Source organism: Ictalurus punctatus, chromosome 17 (assembly GCF_001660625.3).
Source record: "Ictalurus punctatus breed USDA103 chromosome 17, Coco_2.0, whole genome shotgun sequence".
NCBI lineage: Eukaryota > Metazoa > Chordata > Actinopteri > Siluriformes > Ictaluridae > Ictalurus > Ictalurus punctatus.
In genome coordinates this window covers 16,565,434-16,580,065 of record NC_030432.2, presented here as the reverse complement: position 1 = coordinate 16,580,065, position 14,632 = coordinate 16,565,434, and the positions used below count along the sequence as shown (strand labels likewise).

The 14,632-nt window shown below is 38.0% G+C and overlaps 1 protein-coding gene across 1 annotated transcript; it reads left to right on the top strand.

Annotated features, from left to right (window-relative positions):
• Positions 1 to 230: 230 nt before the first annotated feature.
• On the top strand, positions 231 to 14,580 carry unc119a (unc-119 homolog a (C. elegans)). Its single transcript, XM_017490162.3, has 5 exons — positions 231 to 658; positions 10,322 to 10,435; positions 10,599 to 10,701; positions 11,146 to 11,318; positions 12,469 to 14,580. Exons 1-5 carry the CDS (start codon positions 544 to 546, stop codon positions 12,579 to 12,581), a joined length of 618 nt encoding a protein of 205 aa, XP_017345651.1. The 5' UTR covers positions 231 to 543; the 3' UTR covers positions 12,582 to 14,580.
• The last annotated feature ends 52 nt before the right edge of the window (positions 14,581 to 14,632 follow it).

Below are 14,632 nucleotides of genomic sequence, written 5' to 3'. Positions count from 1 at the left end.
TGATGTGTGATTAAGTGTTTATTTTTTAAGAATCGTCTTAAAATGTCTTAATTTGTTTGAATTAGGGATCATAACTCATAACCATAATTTTAACCTGATCCACATTTCATTTCTACAACCCCGAAGCTAATAACGTCCAATCACAACGCGGTGTGAAAATCAACATCCAATCATTGTAGCCAGGGAGTATTTTTGTGGGCGGGATAAATCCGCTCTAACCCTGTGAGTGGATGAGGAGAACGTGCAAAGAATTTGTGCTACCAAAGCCCGTGTTGCCAGATTGGACGTCTAATCTCGGAAGTGACTTGTTTGTATTTGTATTAGACTGTAAACATGGCGTTTGGTTGGTAGAGTCAAAACTACAACGCGTATCGGTTCTGAAGGTTTCCATTCGGCCTGGATAATAGTCAAATACTATAACACAACATAAACTGGCAACCTCAGTACACAGAGGATAAAGTAAATAAAGCGGTGCTCTGATCCATACGGCTTCATCTCTCTCACACACACACACTCACACTGTAACCGGAGACGCATTGGGCAATGAGAGTGAAGCAGGGGGCCGAGGGAGGACTGCCGTGTACCACAGAGGAGGAGCTGCTCAAAAAGCCCGTGATAACGCCGGAGGATGTGCTCGGCCTTCAGAGGATCACCGACAGTGAGTAACTGAAAACAACCCAGTGCGCCGGCTGGGGTCGGGGTGTGAAGTTCAGCAGCAGTTTAAAACGCTTATTTCAAGAGTTAAACACTTGGATTAGTGTGTCAGGTTTTAGCTATCGCTTTGTATAAACAAACCGTTTAGCTGTCAAGCCGTTAAACAACGGCGTCTGCCAAATGCCATCAATGTAAACAACCTTTAAAGTGGAGGGACGGAAGTGGCGTCATATATCTGACCTAAACAGTTCACCAGTTCTATCATACTGTTAATAAATACTCAATATTTTACAAATGAACATTGGATGTTTTGTGGATTTATTTTATTTATTTATTTTATTTTATTTTATTTTATTTTACCCCAAATGACATATAAAAGAATGTCAGTTTTGAATATCAGCTACATTCAAAAACAATAGAAAATCTCATAGAATTTGTAATGGTTTTAATGGTTATAATGGGAATTGTATTGGTTTTAAGGGAAAATGTAATGGTCACTGTGGGCCTCTAATGGTAATTTGTTGCCTCGTGTTGATGGCATGTTATGTCTAATTGATACCATTAAAGATCCTTAATGGTAATGGGTTTTAATGGTTAGCAGATGGTTTGTAATGGTATTTGTAGTGGAAACCATTAGAATTTCTGTGATTGTTTCACAATCACATAAATTGTGAAACAAGCAGAGTAGGTAAATAAATAAAAATATATAAAATAAAATATTTGATATAATTATATATAAATTAAAAGTACCCTAAAAGCATAATTTTTCCTCAAGGTGCAGAATTTACTCTGTGTGATTTTTCATCACTGAGTGACAACACATCTAGGCTATAAAAGCATCAGAAAGAAAAGAAATGAAAAGGTCCGCAGTAATTTGTACACCACAGTGTGCATCAGTGAAGTTGTTCATTAGTATACAGTAAATTACAGTAAGTCCGAATACATGACTCTATACGACTTTAAGCAGGTTATTACAAATCTTAGAAGTACTCAAGTTACAGTTAATATCCCTTAAACATCACCTAAAGCGTGTGCACACTGGGTTTAAGATAAACTGACATCTGAGCGATTTCTAATGACACAGCAATTGGGTTTAGTTTTGACATGCAGGTGCTCATTAAACCACAGGCACACAGCAATTGCATTTGAGAAACCACACATCTAGTTTCACTTTTAACTCGTGTTAAACTGCAGATAAACTAATGACACAGCAACTCTGCTGTATATAGCACTAAGCAAATGAGACAAGCCTTAAAAAAAAACACACAGGATTTGTCTTGTAATTATACACAACAAAATGCTTCACTGTTCACTGAAATTGTTGGTGCTGTAGTGTTTTAAATAAGTCCAGCAGGATCTAAATGAACACTGGTAGTTTGGATAACAAATAATGCCCTATGTTTGTGTTGGGAATGTGGTGATCCTTGTTCCTACCACAAAGATTGAATTTCTTCAAATTAATATTGATATTTCTATATTAATATTGATGAGTAAATTCCCAATTTTGCTGTCAACTTATAAAGGAGAACGAAACCCCTTTTTGTGCCTCAGATATTTATTGATTTTAACACAATTTACGTGTTGATGTAAACAAAGTCATGCAGAATATTTTGATGCAAAATAATTGTACACGTTATTATGTAAAAACCTTGTAAGAGGTCGGTACAATGGTGCAGCAGTTAGCCTTGCCACCTCACAGTTCAGCCATGAGCTTGGGTTACTGTCTGAGCAAAGTGTTGTTTGTGTGAGTTTCCTCTAGGTTTTCCTGGTTTTCTCCCACCTCCAAAAAAAACCCCATGTCCTGTGATGAAGTGGCGTCCCATCCAGGATGTTTTCCTGCATTGTTCCCGGAATTGGCTTCGGATATACTGTAACATTGTTGTGATTCAGCAATTTATTTTTCACTCAGTGAATCTAAACAGTGACTGATGTAAACTTTTTTTTTTTTTTTTTTTTTTTTTTTTTTTTTTTTTTTTTTTTTTTAAATCAGTAGAATTCCCTAAATTTTCTAGGTTAAATTTCCCATTTGTAAGTGTTTCTGCATATTGATGTGCTGATTATGGAAACACATTCTACCCTGTTTGCTTTGGCTTTTGGCCCAAGTTTAATTAAATAAGTTGTGCATCCAATTCCAAGGCTCAGCAGTTGTCTAACGAGCCACTTAGAAGGCCAGGATTAGACTGAGCACAAAATCAGTTTATACACAATCTTACTTGTCATACAAGCGTATGCTACAGATATAAACCCCTCGCCCCATCTCGTATGCTCGTATTTACACATCGTGATGATCTTTATAGTGTGCATTGCATATATCATGTACAGGATACAGATAACGTGGACTCTTCATGTAAATAAAGACCACCCTCTTTATACAAAACTGTTACATGAAATGACTTCTACTCGAGGAGAATGTTCAGAAAGCAGAACAGAGCTTGATAAGAATAATTATCTCATATCTTTTGTCCTGAGTTCTGTGTTGTGTTGTTGGTTCCATAGTCAGAGCAACATACTGGCCACCAGAGGACCAGGCCTTGGTCTCTATGCATATACTATGGAAAATGTTGTGCAGGGCTGTTGTTAAGGTGTACCCCGTGCACATAGGGTTTAATATGATATAATTTCACATGGGGGACAAATTAAAAAGGGGATTAAAGCACCTTAGTGGTTTAATAAGGTGTTGGGCCATCACAGCACTTCAGTGCATCAATCCTACAAGTCTCAAGTGGCTAGGACGTCGAGATCGACAGACCAAATGTTGTTGGATGTCCCTCGTTCTAAGAAGTCGTCAAAGGGTGACCGAGGGTTTATGGTAGTTGGTCTTAAATTGTGGAACAGTCTTCCACTCTATATTCGAAAGGTTCCATCTATAGAGGTTTTTACATCTCGGTTGAAAACGTATCTTTTTATCCTAGCTTTTGAAGGAAGGGAATCTTAAGCACTTGTCTCTGTGTGTGTAGGCACGATAATGTTGTTGGCAATTTGTGTGTAGGCATGTTAATTGTTATTTGGTATTTTTTTTTATTATATTGCTCTTTATCTCTTACTATTTACTTTTTATACACTCTTCTAAAATAACTGAAGCACTTTGGGCAAGTTGTTTTTAAATGTGCTATATAAAAGAAATAAAAGCTGAAAGTTGAGATTTGATGATGGAGAGCGCTGTCTAACATGTCACTCAAAAAGTGACATAAGTCGAGCTTTCAGTTGGATTGTGTTGTGGTGACCGTGAAGGCGATAACCTACCATGTATGTTATTTTCATCCTCATCAAACCATTGTCCATTGTCCTGTGGATAGCCATAGGGGTGAGGTCATCCTGTAAGGGAAACCCCCCCCACCCCCACCCTAACTGAAGCTTTAATTCAGCATAATTATCTTTAGCTGAGAAACTGAATGTACAGTGTGTCATTGCAAGCTTTAATCAATGTTGGGATTCTGTACTAGTGAAGGTCGTGAGTTCAAATCCTACAAACACCAGAGAGTCACTGATGAAACCTTCAAACCCAAGCTATATTCTTGAATCAGATTTCGCTTCATTTCAATTGCTTTGCTTAAAAGTTGGAAGATCTTTTGGATAAAAGCTTATGCCAGTTTAAGAAAAATATCCTTTTGATTAAGATGACTTTTTTTTTAAAGATTCTTTTCTTTAGCAGACAACTGGTGATGTTTTTCTGTCTCTTTCAGAATCAGACCTTGCAAATGTGTGCTGTTGCTTATCACCACAGAAGCAGGCATTGAATGTTTTACCGTGATGCGGAGCATGAGTTCATGAAGCCGTTTCTTCCTGTAGGTCAAACCTGCAGCTCATATGCTCACCACATTACCACTGTGTTTACCCTGCTCTAACACACACACACACCTGATTCAGTTAATCAGGTAATTAAAAAAAAAAAAAACAGATCTTCCTGAGTTGAAGTAGGTGTGTAAGATCAGGAAACCTAAAATGTGCAGGACCTGGGAGTACTCCAAGAACAGGGTTGGGAAGCCCTAAAGAATTCTTCAGTTTGTCGCTCGACATGGCGTTTCCTTCTTAGATAAGGTGCCAAGTAGAACGTCTTTAGGAAGCTAGACCTGTTAATCATCCAAAGAAGCCTTAGGGAACCCTTTTCTTCTATATGTTCAAGCCTTAAAGCGCACCGATTATGGTTTTGAAACGTGCCTAATTTTGTTGTAAAGGTCTCCTAGATTTACATGCATCCAAGGTCAAAAAACACTTTAACGTGCTCATAATTTAAACTGCAGCATTATCTTTTCCCCCCCAGTGTCACAAACGACTCGTTCAATGATCCGTTCTAAAAGATTCATTCTAAACCCCTCCTTTCAGAGAGGATACTCTGCTCTGATTGGTCAGATGTCCCAGCCTGTTGTGATTGGTCTAAGCTGTCAGTGTGTGTTGAAAAGGAAACGCCCACTACCATAAAAATTTTCAGCTCGGTCTGTTCGCGAGCAGCTGATGAAGACCAGAGGTGGGGTTTTTGTTACAAACCTACATAGGTTAGTACAGGAAGTAAGTCTGGAATTACTAACGACTCGTTTCAGCTGTTTGAACGTTTGAATCGCTTCCTTTTTTTGGGAGTCAATAACTCTGTTTGTCGTGCACTTTGATTTTTTTAAACTTTGCAGTTGTTTTTACATTCACAAACAGCTCTATAACACACTACATGAAATGTAATATTTGAAAAACCATAATAGGTGCACTTTAAAGACACAAGTTATATGCTGCTGGAACTAAATGAGTTTGCTTTTCTAGAACCTTAGCAGCACATCTACAAAACTGGCTATGGTTCAACTGACAAGTGCTAAACTGTTTGAATTATGGCAGATTAATAGTTGCATATCCCTAGTACCTCCTCATCCTGCCTTCTCAGTTGGCATGGAACTTCTCAAGTCATGTATTTCTCATAATCTGATATCCTCTTTTCACTTTCATAAGAGGTGCAGGTGCTGGCCCGGCCCTTATAGTTCAGGTTTATTAACATAAATTGGTATTAACACAAATTGAGGTGGGGCTTGCATCTCCAAAACACCAGGCCCCACCTCGCAACTTATAGGACTTCAAAGATCTGGTGCCAGATACCACATCACACATTCAGATGTCTTGTTGAGTCCATGTCTGGACAGGTCAGAGCTGATTTGGTGGTACAAGGGGAACCTACACAATATTGGGAAGGTGGTTTTACTACTATGGCCGATCCGTGTTTGACGGCTGCCTGTGATGAATAAAACAGACAGTGAAAGTTTTGTATGCTTGCATCATAAACACAGGCCTTATTTTTCATGATGCAATTGACAAACTTTAAATATGGTCTGAATACTTAAATTCACAGAATTTGCACCGATCAGTGTTTCTCATCCATCATCTTTACAGGGATGTGTGAAGAGAAAGAAAGAATGACTGTCTTACATTATCCTGCCTCTGGTGATTGTTGCTGATTGAGTCTTGGATGGAGTGAGACATGCAGTTTGTTTTTACACAACCACTACTATTGAAACTATTGGCATATTCTTTTATTTCACTCTGTAAATCAGTAAGACCGCTCCAGGAGAAATGTGATTTAGAACAAATGGTTAGATCACAATCATTTAAAACCACCTATTTAGAAAATACAGACAGCTTCTGTTTTATGGTCTGTTGTGGCAGAGCGTGCTGGACAGGAGCCTGAGGTTAATTAAACTGCCTCTTCAATCATTTATTGTGGTAAAATGTCAATATTAAATGCTAGAGAAATAGCAGGTTAGCAAAGGAAAGGATGTACTATCTTTTATCCAGTGCTTAATCGGAAACACACAGAAATAAATTAGAATTTCCCCCAAAGCTAATGAATTAAAGTACATATTAATCTTAGAAAGAAGAAGAAGAAGAAGCACATGTATTGGAAGACAGTTTTGAATTCTCAATTTTGCCAGTATAAAAAAAAAAAAACTGAATAAAAGAGCTCCGATATCTAGGAGCAGAGAGTGTGGATTAGGGGTAGACGATATAGGGAAATGGTCTTATCTTGTTGATTGAAGATGTATCGTTAAGTGAGGTTTATGGGGAAAAAATGGCGTCTGATATTTTCAATTTGCAAGTGATTTTATTATAGAAACATGCAGAAAATAAAACATAAAAATGATTTTAATGTCACAAAAATGAGCAGCAAGTTTATTTATCATGTGCACAAAATGTCATGGACATTGAAATACTTATTCCAGAGTACCTGAGCCTCACATTATGTGCAGTCACAGGATGGGAACAAGAGTATAAAAGGTAGTAAAATAAACAGTTGCGATGTGTAGTGTCTGAGCAGTCATCTATAGATATAGACGAGTATAATAAGCAGATGAAGCAGTAGTACAAGGTAGCTATATATATATATATATATATATATATATATATATATATAATCCGTTAGATGTAATATATGTAGTGTGTAATAAATGTGATCAATATGAGCAACAGTGGAGTTAGCTGTTAGTACTTATGAACCCGCAGTATCGGGTTCATGAGGTGACTTCATAGTATCCGTATCATGTAGCCAAATTATGTGCACATTCGGGCAAGAAAGGGCGAGACTCCTGTGCTCATAAAACAATTATTGACACCTTGAACTGAATCCCAAAATGTATGAGAAGCCAATGAAGGAAAGCCTGAACTGCAGCAATATGATTCCTCGTTTTGGCAGAAAGGTTGGTTTGATAATACTGTGCATATATAGTATATGTAGATGGTGCCTTATGTTCAGCTCATAGTTTCTTTTGTTTACCCAGAACGTACAGGTGGCTATAAAAGCAGACACTTAACTTGGAGTGGTATCAGAAGGCATGTTGCTAGGTGACTGTATTAGAGGAATTGAAGTGTGGCTGTTGTCAGCATCTGAGGGGCAGCCAGACAGTAAAAAGCACCAAGACGTCTCGCATCTTACCTCATTCTGGCTGTACAGGACATGTTGTCCCTACATGTCCTGTACAGCCAGAATGAGGTAAGATGCGAGACGTCTTGGTGCTTTTTACTGTCTGGACAGGATGATCGTTTTGCAAGGACAAAAGTTTGCTTAGAAAAACCAAGACGTCCGCGTGAGACGTTATATATATATATATATATATATATATATATATATATATATATATATATATAAATATATATATTATATATATATATATATATATATATATATATATATATATATATATACACACACACACACGTATGTATGTATGTATGTATGTATGTATGTATGTATATATGTATACTGTATGGATGATTGGCTGATTTGTATGAATGCAAGATTTAGCAGGTGTACCTAGTAAAGTGACCAGGCAGTGTGTATTATGTACTCAAACGCATGTTTTCTTTTTGTTTTAGACCTGCTTTAGGCTCAGTTTATATTGACTTATCCTCTTGACTCGGCTTAAGTGGTGCCATGTAATTTACGAACTAGAAAGATCCATTTCAAAACCTTTAGACTACAGGTCTGCATTCACTAATGGAAAATAGAGCACCAGTGGGTATCTTCTATGTCTTTTATATCATAGTGTTTGCTGGGGGGTTTCCCTACCAGTTTGCTCCTGAACTGAGCTTGAGTTTTGTGAATCTTGTGAAAATACAGACAAAAACTTAAGAACAGCATTTGAAAGATGAAAAATGAACAAGCCAGTTATTACTACACAAATCATCTGCAGAGTAAATAAATCACTCTGTCTTATCATGTAAGCCAGCTGCTCTGAGGCCTGATGAAAAGCCTCAGTTGCCATACAAACAATGTCATGCCCATAACAGTTGTCCTGGATATTGATGATGAGTCAATTTACAAATATGTTAAGACCAAATCCACAAGTCTTAGATCTAGCCACATTATGACTTCATTCTAACCTTTCAGTGCTTTAGTTATGTGACAGATTGGTACTAGTCACTAAACATTACTGATCATAATTACTGAGACTGATACTGTTTAGTTTTTATAATGTAGGTTCTCAAACTGTTTTGCAGCCGGAGACTCCTTCATGAAATCGTGAAAATCAACACACCTCTTTATGAACACAGTATGCACATTTATTTTATAAACACAACAGTTTAAATCTTCAGCACGTTAGACAAATTTGTACAAATTAGGTTTATTTTTGCAGTATGTTCTGCTTTATATTTACTGGAACTTGCCAGCCGCAGACCCCAAACCAGTTAGGCCATCTTAAAATTTTTGTTTCGTTTGAATTTAAATTGCCGTGACATTCCAGACAATTTCACAGTTTAGGAAATGATCAATATCCTAAAAGCAGCATATTTAGTGTAACTTTCATATTTCTAAACACATTAAATTCTATGAACATTTAGGCTTATAATAACGAACAATTTTGATATAAGTGTAATTTTCTTATCTGTCAAGTCATTTAAAAGAAATAATGTGAAGAGTATAAGCTTCTTGGGTATTATCCAGCCTTAAAGGGAGAGCTCATGTGAGCGGACACGTGTCCTGGGAGTCTGGCACATCAAAATGAGTCACCTTGCGTGTTCACTGTCATTTTCCTAACTTTGTTTCAGGACTCAAGTGTAAAATTTTCAGTGAATTGTAGAGATCACATGACACCATCTTGTGGTATTAGTGTCTGTACTGGGAACGCTGGATCTGAACTGGAAATACACCCTGGATGGGATCCCAGTTCATTGCAGGGCACCATACACACACTCATTCACAAATTTAGAGTACACAGTCCACCTACCAGCATGTTTTTGGGAGGTGAGAGAAGCAGAGAACAAGGGACACAGGGGAAAACATACTCTGTCTTAAGTACGCATCTTTTCCTTGCTGCGACATGTTAAACTATACACTCCTTGAAAAAATATTTATCTAATACCCTTAAGGGTTCTTTAGTTGATCCGCTGGAGGTTTTTTTGAGGTTCTATGTGGAATCCTACAACAGTGTTTCAGTTAGAGGCCCTAAACAGAACTCTTACAGTCATCTAAAAACCTTTTAAGGAAACCTTGGAGGACCCTTTTTCTAAGAGTAGTATCTGATTGCAGTCATTTTGACACCATTCTTGAGAGGAATCATGGCTCATATAATGTGAAACATACAATCTTGGAACAAAATGTTCCCTAAACTACCGGTCCTTCCAGGGGAACCTTTTCTATTTAGAATCAGACAACTGATAGTTTCCCTTTCACAAAAGATTTCAAGTAGAACCCCTTTGGAAAGCTGGAATGGTTAACCATTCAAAAAGCCTTGATAAACAGTTTTTAAGTGTATAGAGAGCATTCAAAGAACTTTTGAGAAAATGTAGTTAATGTATTCAAGACCTTGCATTTAATGTGGTGGAACACCCACAAAACAAGTTAGTTCCTGTTCTCACTTAAGTTATAGCAGGTAGAAAGAGTCATCCCCTCACCAGCCAATAAAAACACAGCTTATTACTGAGCAAACGGATTGGTCCTTCTGACCAATCAGGTTTGAGTATGGTATAAATGAACATAAACCATTTTTATCTCTCACATGAGATCATCACAACAGATTTTGTGACGCAAGGACCAGTGTCACATCATGATGCATACTAACACTTACATAAGTAATCCTCTGCATGATGAGAATCTTTTAATTTCCAGTAATGACCTGAAATATTTCAATAACGTTCCACGTTTTACTACCAAAAGAAGCTCAGTATACCTCATGTTAGTTTCCTTTTATTTCCACAGATTACCTGTGTAGTCCAGAGGATAATGTCCACAAGATAGAGTTCACCAGGTTCAAGATTCGCGACATGGAGACGGGGACCGTTCTTTTTGAGATCACTAAGCCTCCTGCTCTGGGTGAGTTCTCACCGTGACCCCCACCTCCATCCAGCTCCTCATTCTACCCACAAGACTTATAGACACTATGAAATGCTTGCTCTGATTTCCATTTAGATACAGTGCTTTATAAGCACAGCTTCAGAATCACAAGCTGTAATATCACCTCCTTTGTGCTACACAGAGAGCGCGGAGGACGGAAGAAAGGACCTTGACCCAAACGCCGGACGCTTTGTGCGCTACCAGTTCACTCCAGCTTTTCTGCGGCTACGACAAGTCGGCGCTACGTAAGTACAGGGCACGGAAACTATTCAGAACCCAATGGCTCTAGATGACCCTATTATAAACCTAGTATGTGTGCTGCCCATTGTATCACGCTTCAGTGGTTCATTCGTCTGATTAAACCCAAAGAGAGTTCAGGCATTAAAAAATACCCAAGAGGCTAAAAAAGGTAGTTTGCCACTATTCGTCACTAAACGTCATTTGAATTTTCATACAATTTGATCCATTCATTTCTTATCATTTCAGGCCAAGCTACACCAATCAGCAAAGAAACTAACATTTGAGGTCATACTATTTAAGGTTTAATGTAGTGGTGGCCACTAATATAAGGAAAACATGTGAATCAATGAGAGATACATTGTCTAATTGGAGTTGAAATCCCATGTTTCAGCACATGGCCAATAGAAATCTTTCCTGAAGAGTAACTAGTCTTCCCCCTACCACTGCAGGGTGGAGTTCACAGTAGGAGACATTCCTATTAACAACTTCCGCATGATCGAGAGACATTACTTCCGAGGACGGCTACTGAAGAGCTTCGACTTTGAGTTTGGTTTCTGTATCCCCAGCAGCAAGAACACCTGCGAGCACATCTATGAATTCCCTCCCCTCTCTGAGGAGCTCAGTAAGTGCCCTTTCACCTGCTCCTCCAATTTCTTTATCCTCATTAAGCACCAGCACAGAGTAGAGGCCATGCTCACAGGAATCTTCAGGCTAAAAGTGTCTTCTATAGGGCTGATTCAAGTAAAACGCTTGCGCATGCTCATTTTTATAGTGTAAGAATACCCCACCATCTGGCAAAGTGAATTGTGTTTATGACCGTTTACCACACAGACCACTTCTGTCACTGTCAAAATACGTTCCTCATGAAGCTTTATTTGCATGAATGGGGTCAGTGTATTTTTCTCATTTCTAATGTGAAGAAACTGATGGTGCCAATAGTTTTTTTTTTTTTGTTTTTTTGTGAAAGTTCTGCTTTTTGTTTAACCCAGTTTATACTATGCTGTGTGGAAGCACATTTGCCTTCAATTACAATTATATTTCTCACATCTGAAATCTGACTCAGCGTTCCAACATAATAAATTAATAATCCATCCATCTATCCATTTTCCATGCCGCTTATCCTACACAAGGTCTCGGGGAGCCTGGAGACTATCCCAGGGAACATTGGACACAATTTGGAAATGCCAGTCAGCCTACAGGGCATGTCTTTGGACTGGGGAAGGAAACTGGAGTACCCAGAGGAAACCCCCAAAGCACGGGGACAACATGCAAACTCCGCCCACCCCGGAGGTGCGAGGCAAACCTGTTAACCACTCAGCCACCGTTTCCCCCCATAAATTAATAATAAATTCATTTATCTTCAATAACCGCTGTATCTCGGTCAAGCTTATGGTAGATCCGGAGCTTATCCTGAAGACTGGGCTTGAGGCAGAAATACAACCTTAATGACCCAGCACACCATGCACACGTTCACACGCTCATTCATAACCAGGAGCAATTTAGAGTCGCCAATCCACTTCCGGACATGTTTTTTGGGGCATGGAAGGAATAATTAGTTTAATCAATTGAAATATCTTTTGAATAGTAATCTAAAAATCAATAATAAAACGGATTCCTTATTAGGTTATCGGAGTGTTTTTTTTCACAGGATGATAAGGATTGGAAAGATTAATAGTGTAGTTTCTCGAATAGCATGTTCATTAGGGATGGGACATCAGAATGTGGATGTGTAGCTGCTCAGTAACTGATGTCTTCCGCACTTTGTTTCGTAGTGAACGAGATGATCCAATACCCTTACGAGACCCAGTCGGACAGCTTCTATTTTGTCGACAACAAGCTGGTGATGCACAATAAAGCAGATTACTCCTACAGCGGCGGCCCATAGGAGCTTTATCAGAAACATGGACTGAAGCATTAAGTCTCCCAATCGAGTCTTGGAATGTTTGTTTGGCAAAAAAAATCACCCCAACCTCAGGGTTTGTGTGTGTTTGTGTGTGTGTGTGTGTGTGTGTGTGTGTGTGTGTGTGTGAGTGAGGAAAATTCTACACTGAAAAGTGGATCCTACTGAGCCCTCCTTTTTATGTATGTTAATTCTAGAATAGTTTGGTTATGATTATTGCCTATAACGGAGTGTGTCTGCATGTATGTGAGTGTATAGTTGTGCATACATTCGTGTGCATTAACAGATTGCATGACGTGTGTTTTTTGTTAGTGCTCTTGTGTGTTTTGTGTAATTTTCATGTAGAGTTCATTCTCTCAATATCCACTCTTTACTTCAGGATGTACAACCCCCAATTCCAAATAAGTTGGGACACTGTGTAAAATAGAAACAATGCAATGATTTGCAAATCTCATAAACCCATATGTTATTCACAATAGAACATAGAAAACATATCAGATGTTTAAACTGAGGAAACAATAAGATGATTTTTTTAAATTTGACACGTCTCAAAAAAGTTGGGACAGGGGCAACAAAAGGCTGGAGAAGTAAATGTTAAAAAGAAACAGCTGGAGGAACATTTTGCAACTAATTAAGTTAATTAGTTGTAGAAATTACGGTTTTTCGCAGATTGGTGAACTTCTGCCCATCTTTACTTCTGAAAGACTCTGCCTCTCTAAGCTACTCTTTTTATACCCAATCATGTTACTGACCTGTTTCCAATTAACCTCCAGCTGTTTGTTTTTAGTAACACTTACTTTTCCAGCCTTTTGTTGCCCCGTCCTAATTTTATTGAGACGTGTTGCGGCCATCAGGCTCAAAATGACCTTATTTTTTTCTTAAAATAGCACATTTACTCAGTTTAAACATTGGATATGTTTTCAATGTTCTATTGTGAATAACATATGGGTTTATGAGATTTGCAAATCATTGCATTCTGCTTTTATTTACATTTTACACAGCATCCCAACTTTTATGGAATTGGGGTTGTAGTAGGGGTGCACTGATACAATTCTTTTTTTTTACAGAGTTTGAGTACATGCTTTTTTTTATATTCGTCATAATGATACAGAGAAAAGAGTAAGCTACCTGGTATTAAGCAAACTGAGATGCCACAGAATGTGCCGTATAGCTCTGAATGTTGCCCCCGTTTAAAAAGAGCAGGGTTTGTTTCGCTTTAAAAGAAAAAGCGATTCTGTAGACTACAGCTGTAAATAAAGTATGTTTCCTTGTCTTCACTGCATCTGAATCCCTCGTTGAAACTGATAGTTGCTGATCTTCAAGAACAATATACTGGATAGGACCTGTTGTTTTCACTCAGCTAGTGTTGGCTGTAGACATTTGTTTTCTCACCTAGCTAGCAAATTCACAAAGTCACAAAGTCTCACTTGGTATTAGATGTTGATATTGGAGCATTTTTTACAAATATGAACACGAGTAAATGAGGTCGCTATAGGAACAATAATTGGTATCGATACATCCCTTTTATATTATTTTGAGACGACACACATAACATTCCAAATAATATTTAATGTTCAGACTTTTCCTACTGTGTAGTTTTGAATATTATGTGGTCATTACCTTTAACCAAATGAGAGAAAGTTGTGTGTGTGTGTGTGTGTGTGTGTGTGTGAGTGAGAGTTGTGTGAGCATGAGCTCTATGTGCAATTACTGATGGAGGTGAAGGGGTTTAGCCCACTGCCCTTAGACACGTTTGGGGTTTTTTTTAATTAAATTTGGTTGATTGTTGATTGCAAATGTGATTATTTATGCTCTTTGAAGTATATTTTAATAGCCATGTAAAAAAAAAAAAAAATCAAATCAGAGAGAGATCTATATTCTGTGTTAGATAGTTTATACATGATAGTGATTGTGTTTATTAATGTTATCATTGTTGACTCTATATTCTTGAAATAAATATGGTTTCTTTATTAAATGCTCCACACCACTGAGAAATGATGATTTACCAAGGAGATCAAGGAAGAGTACACAGACTG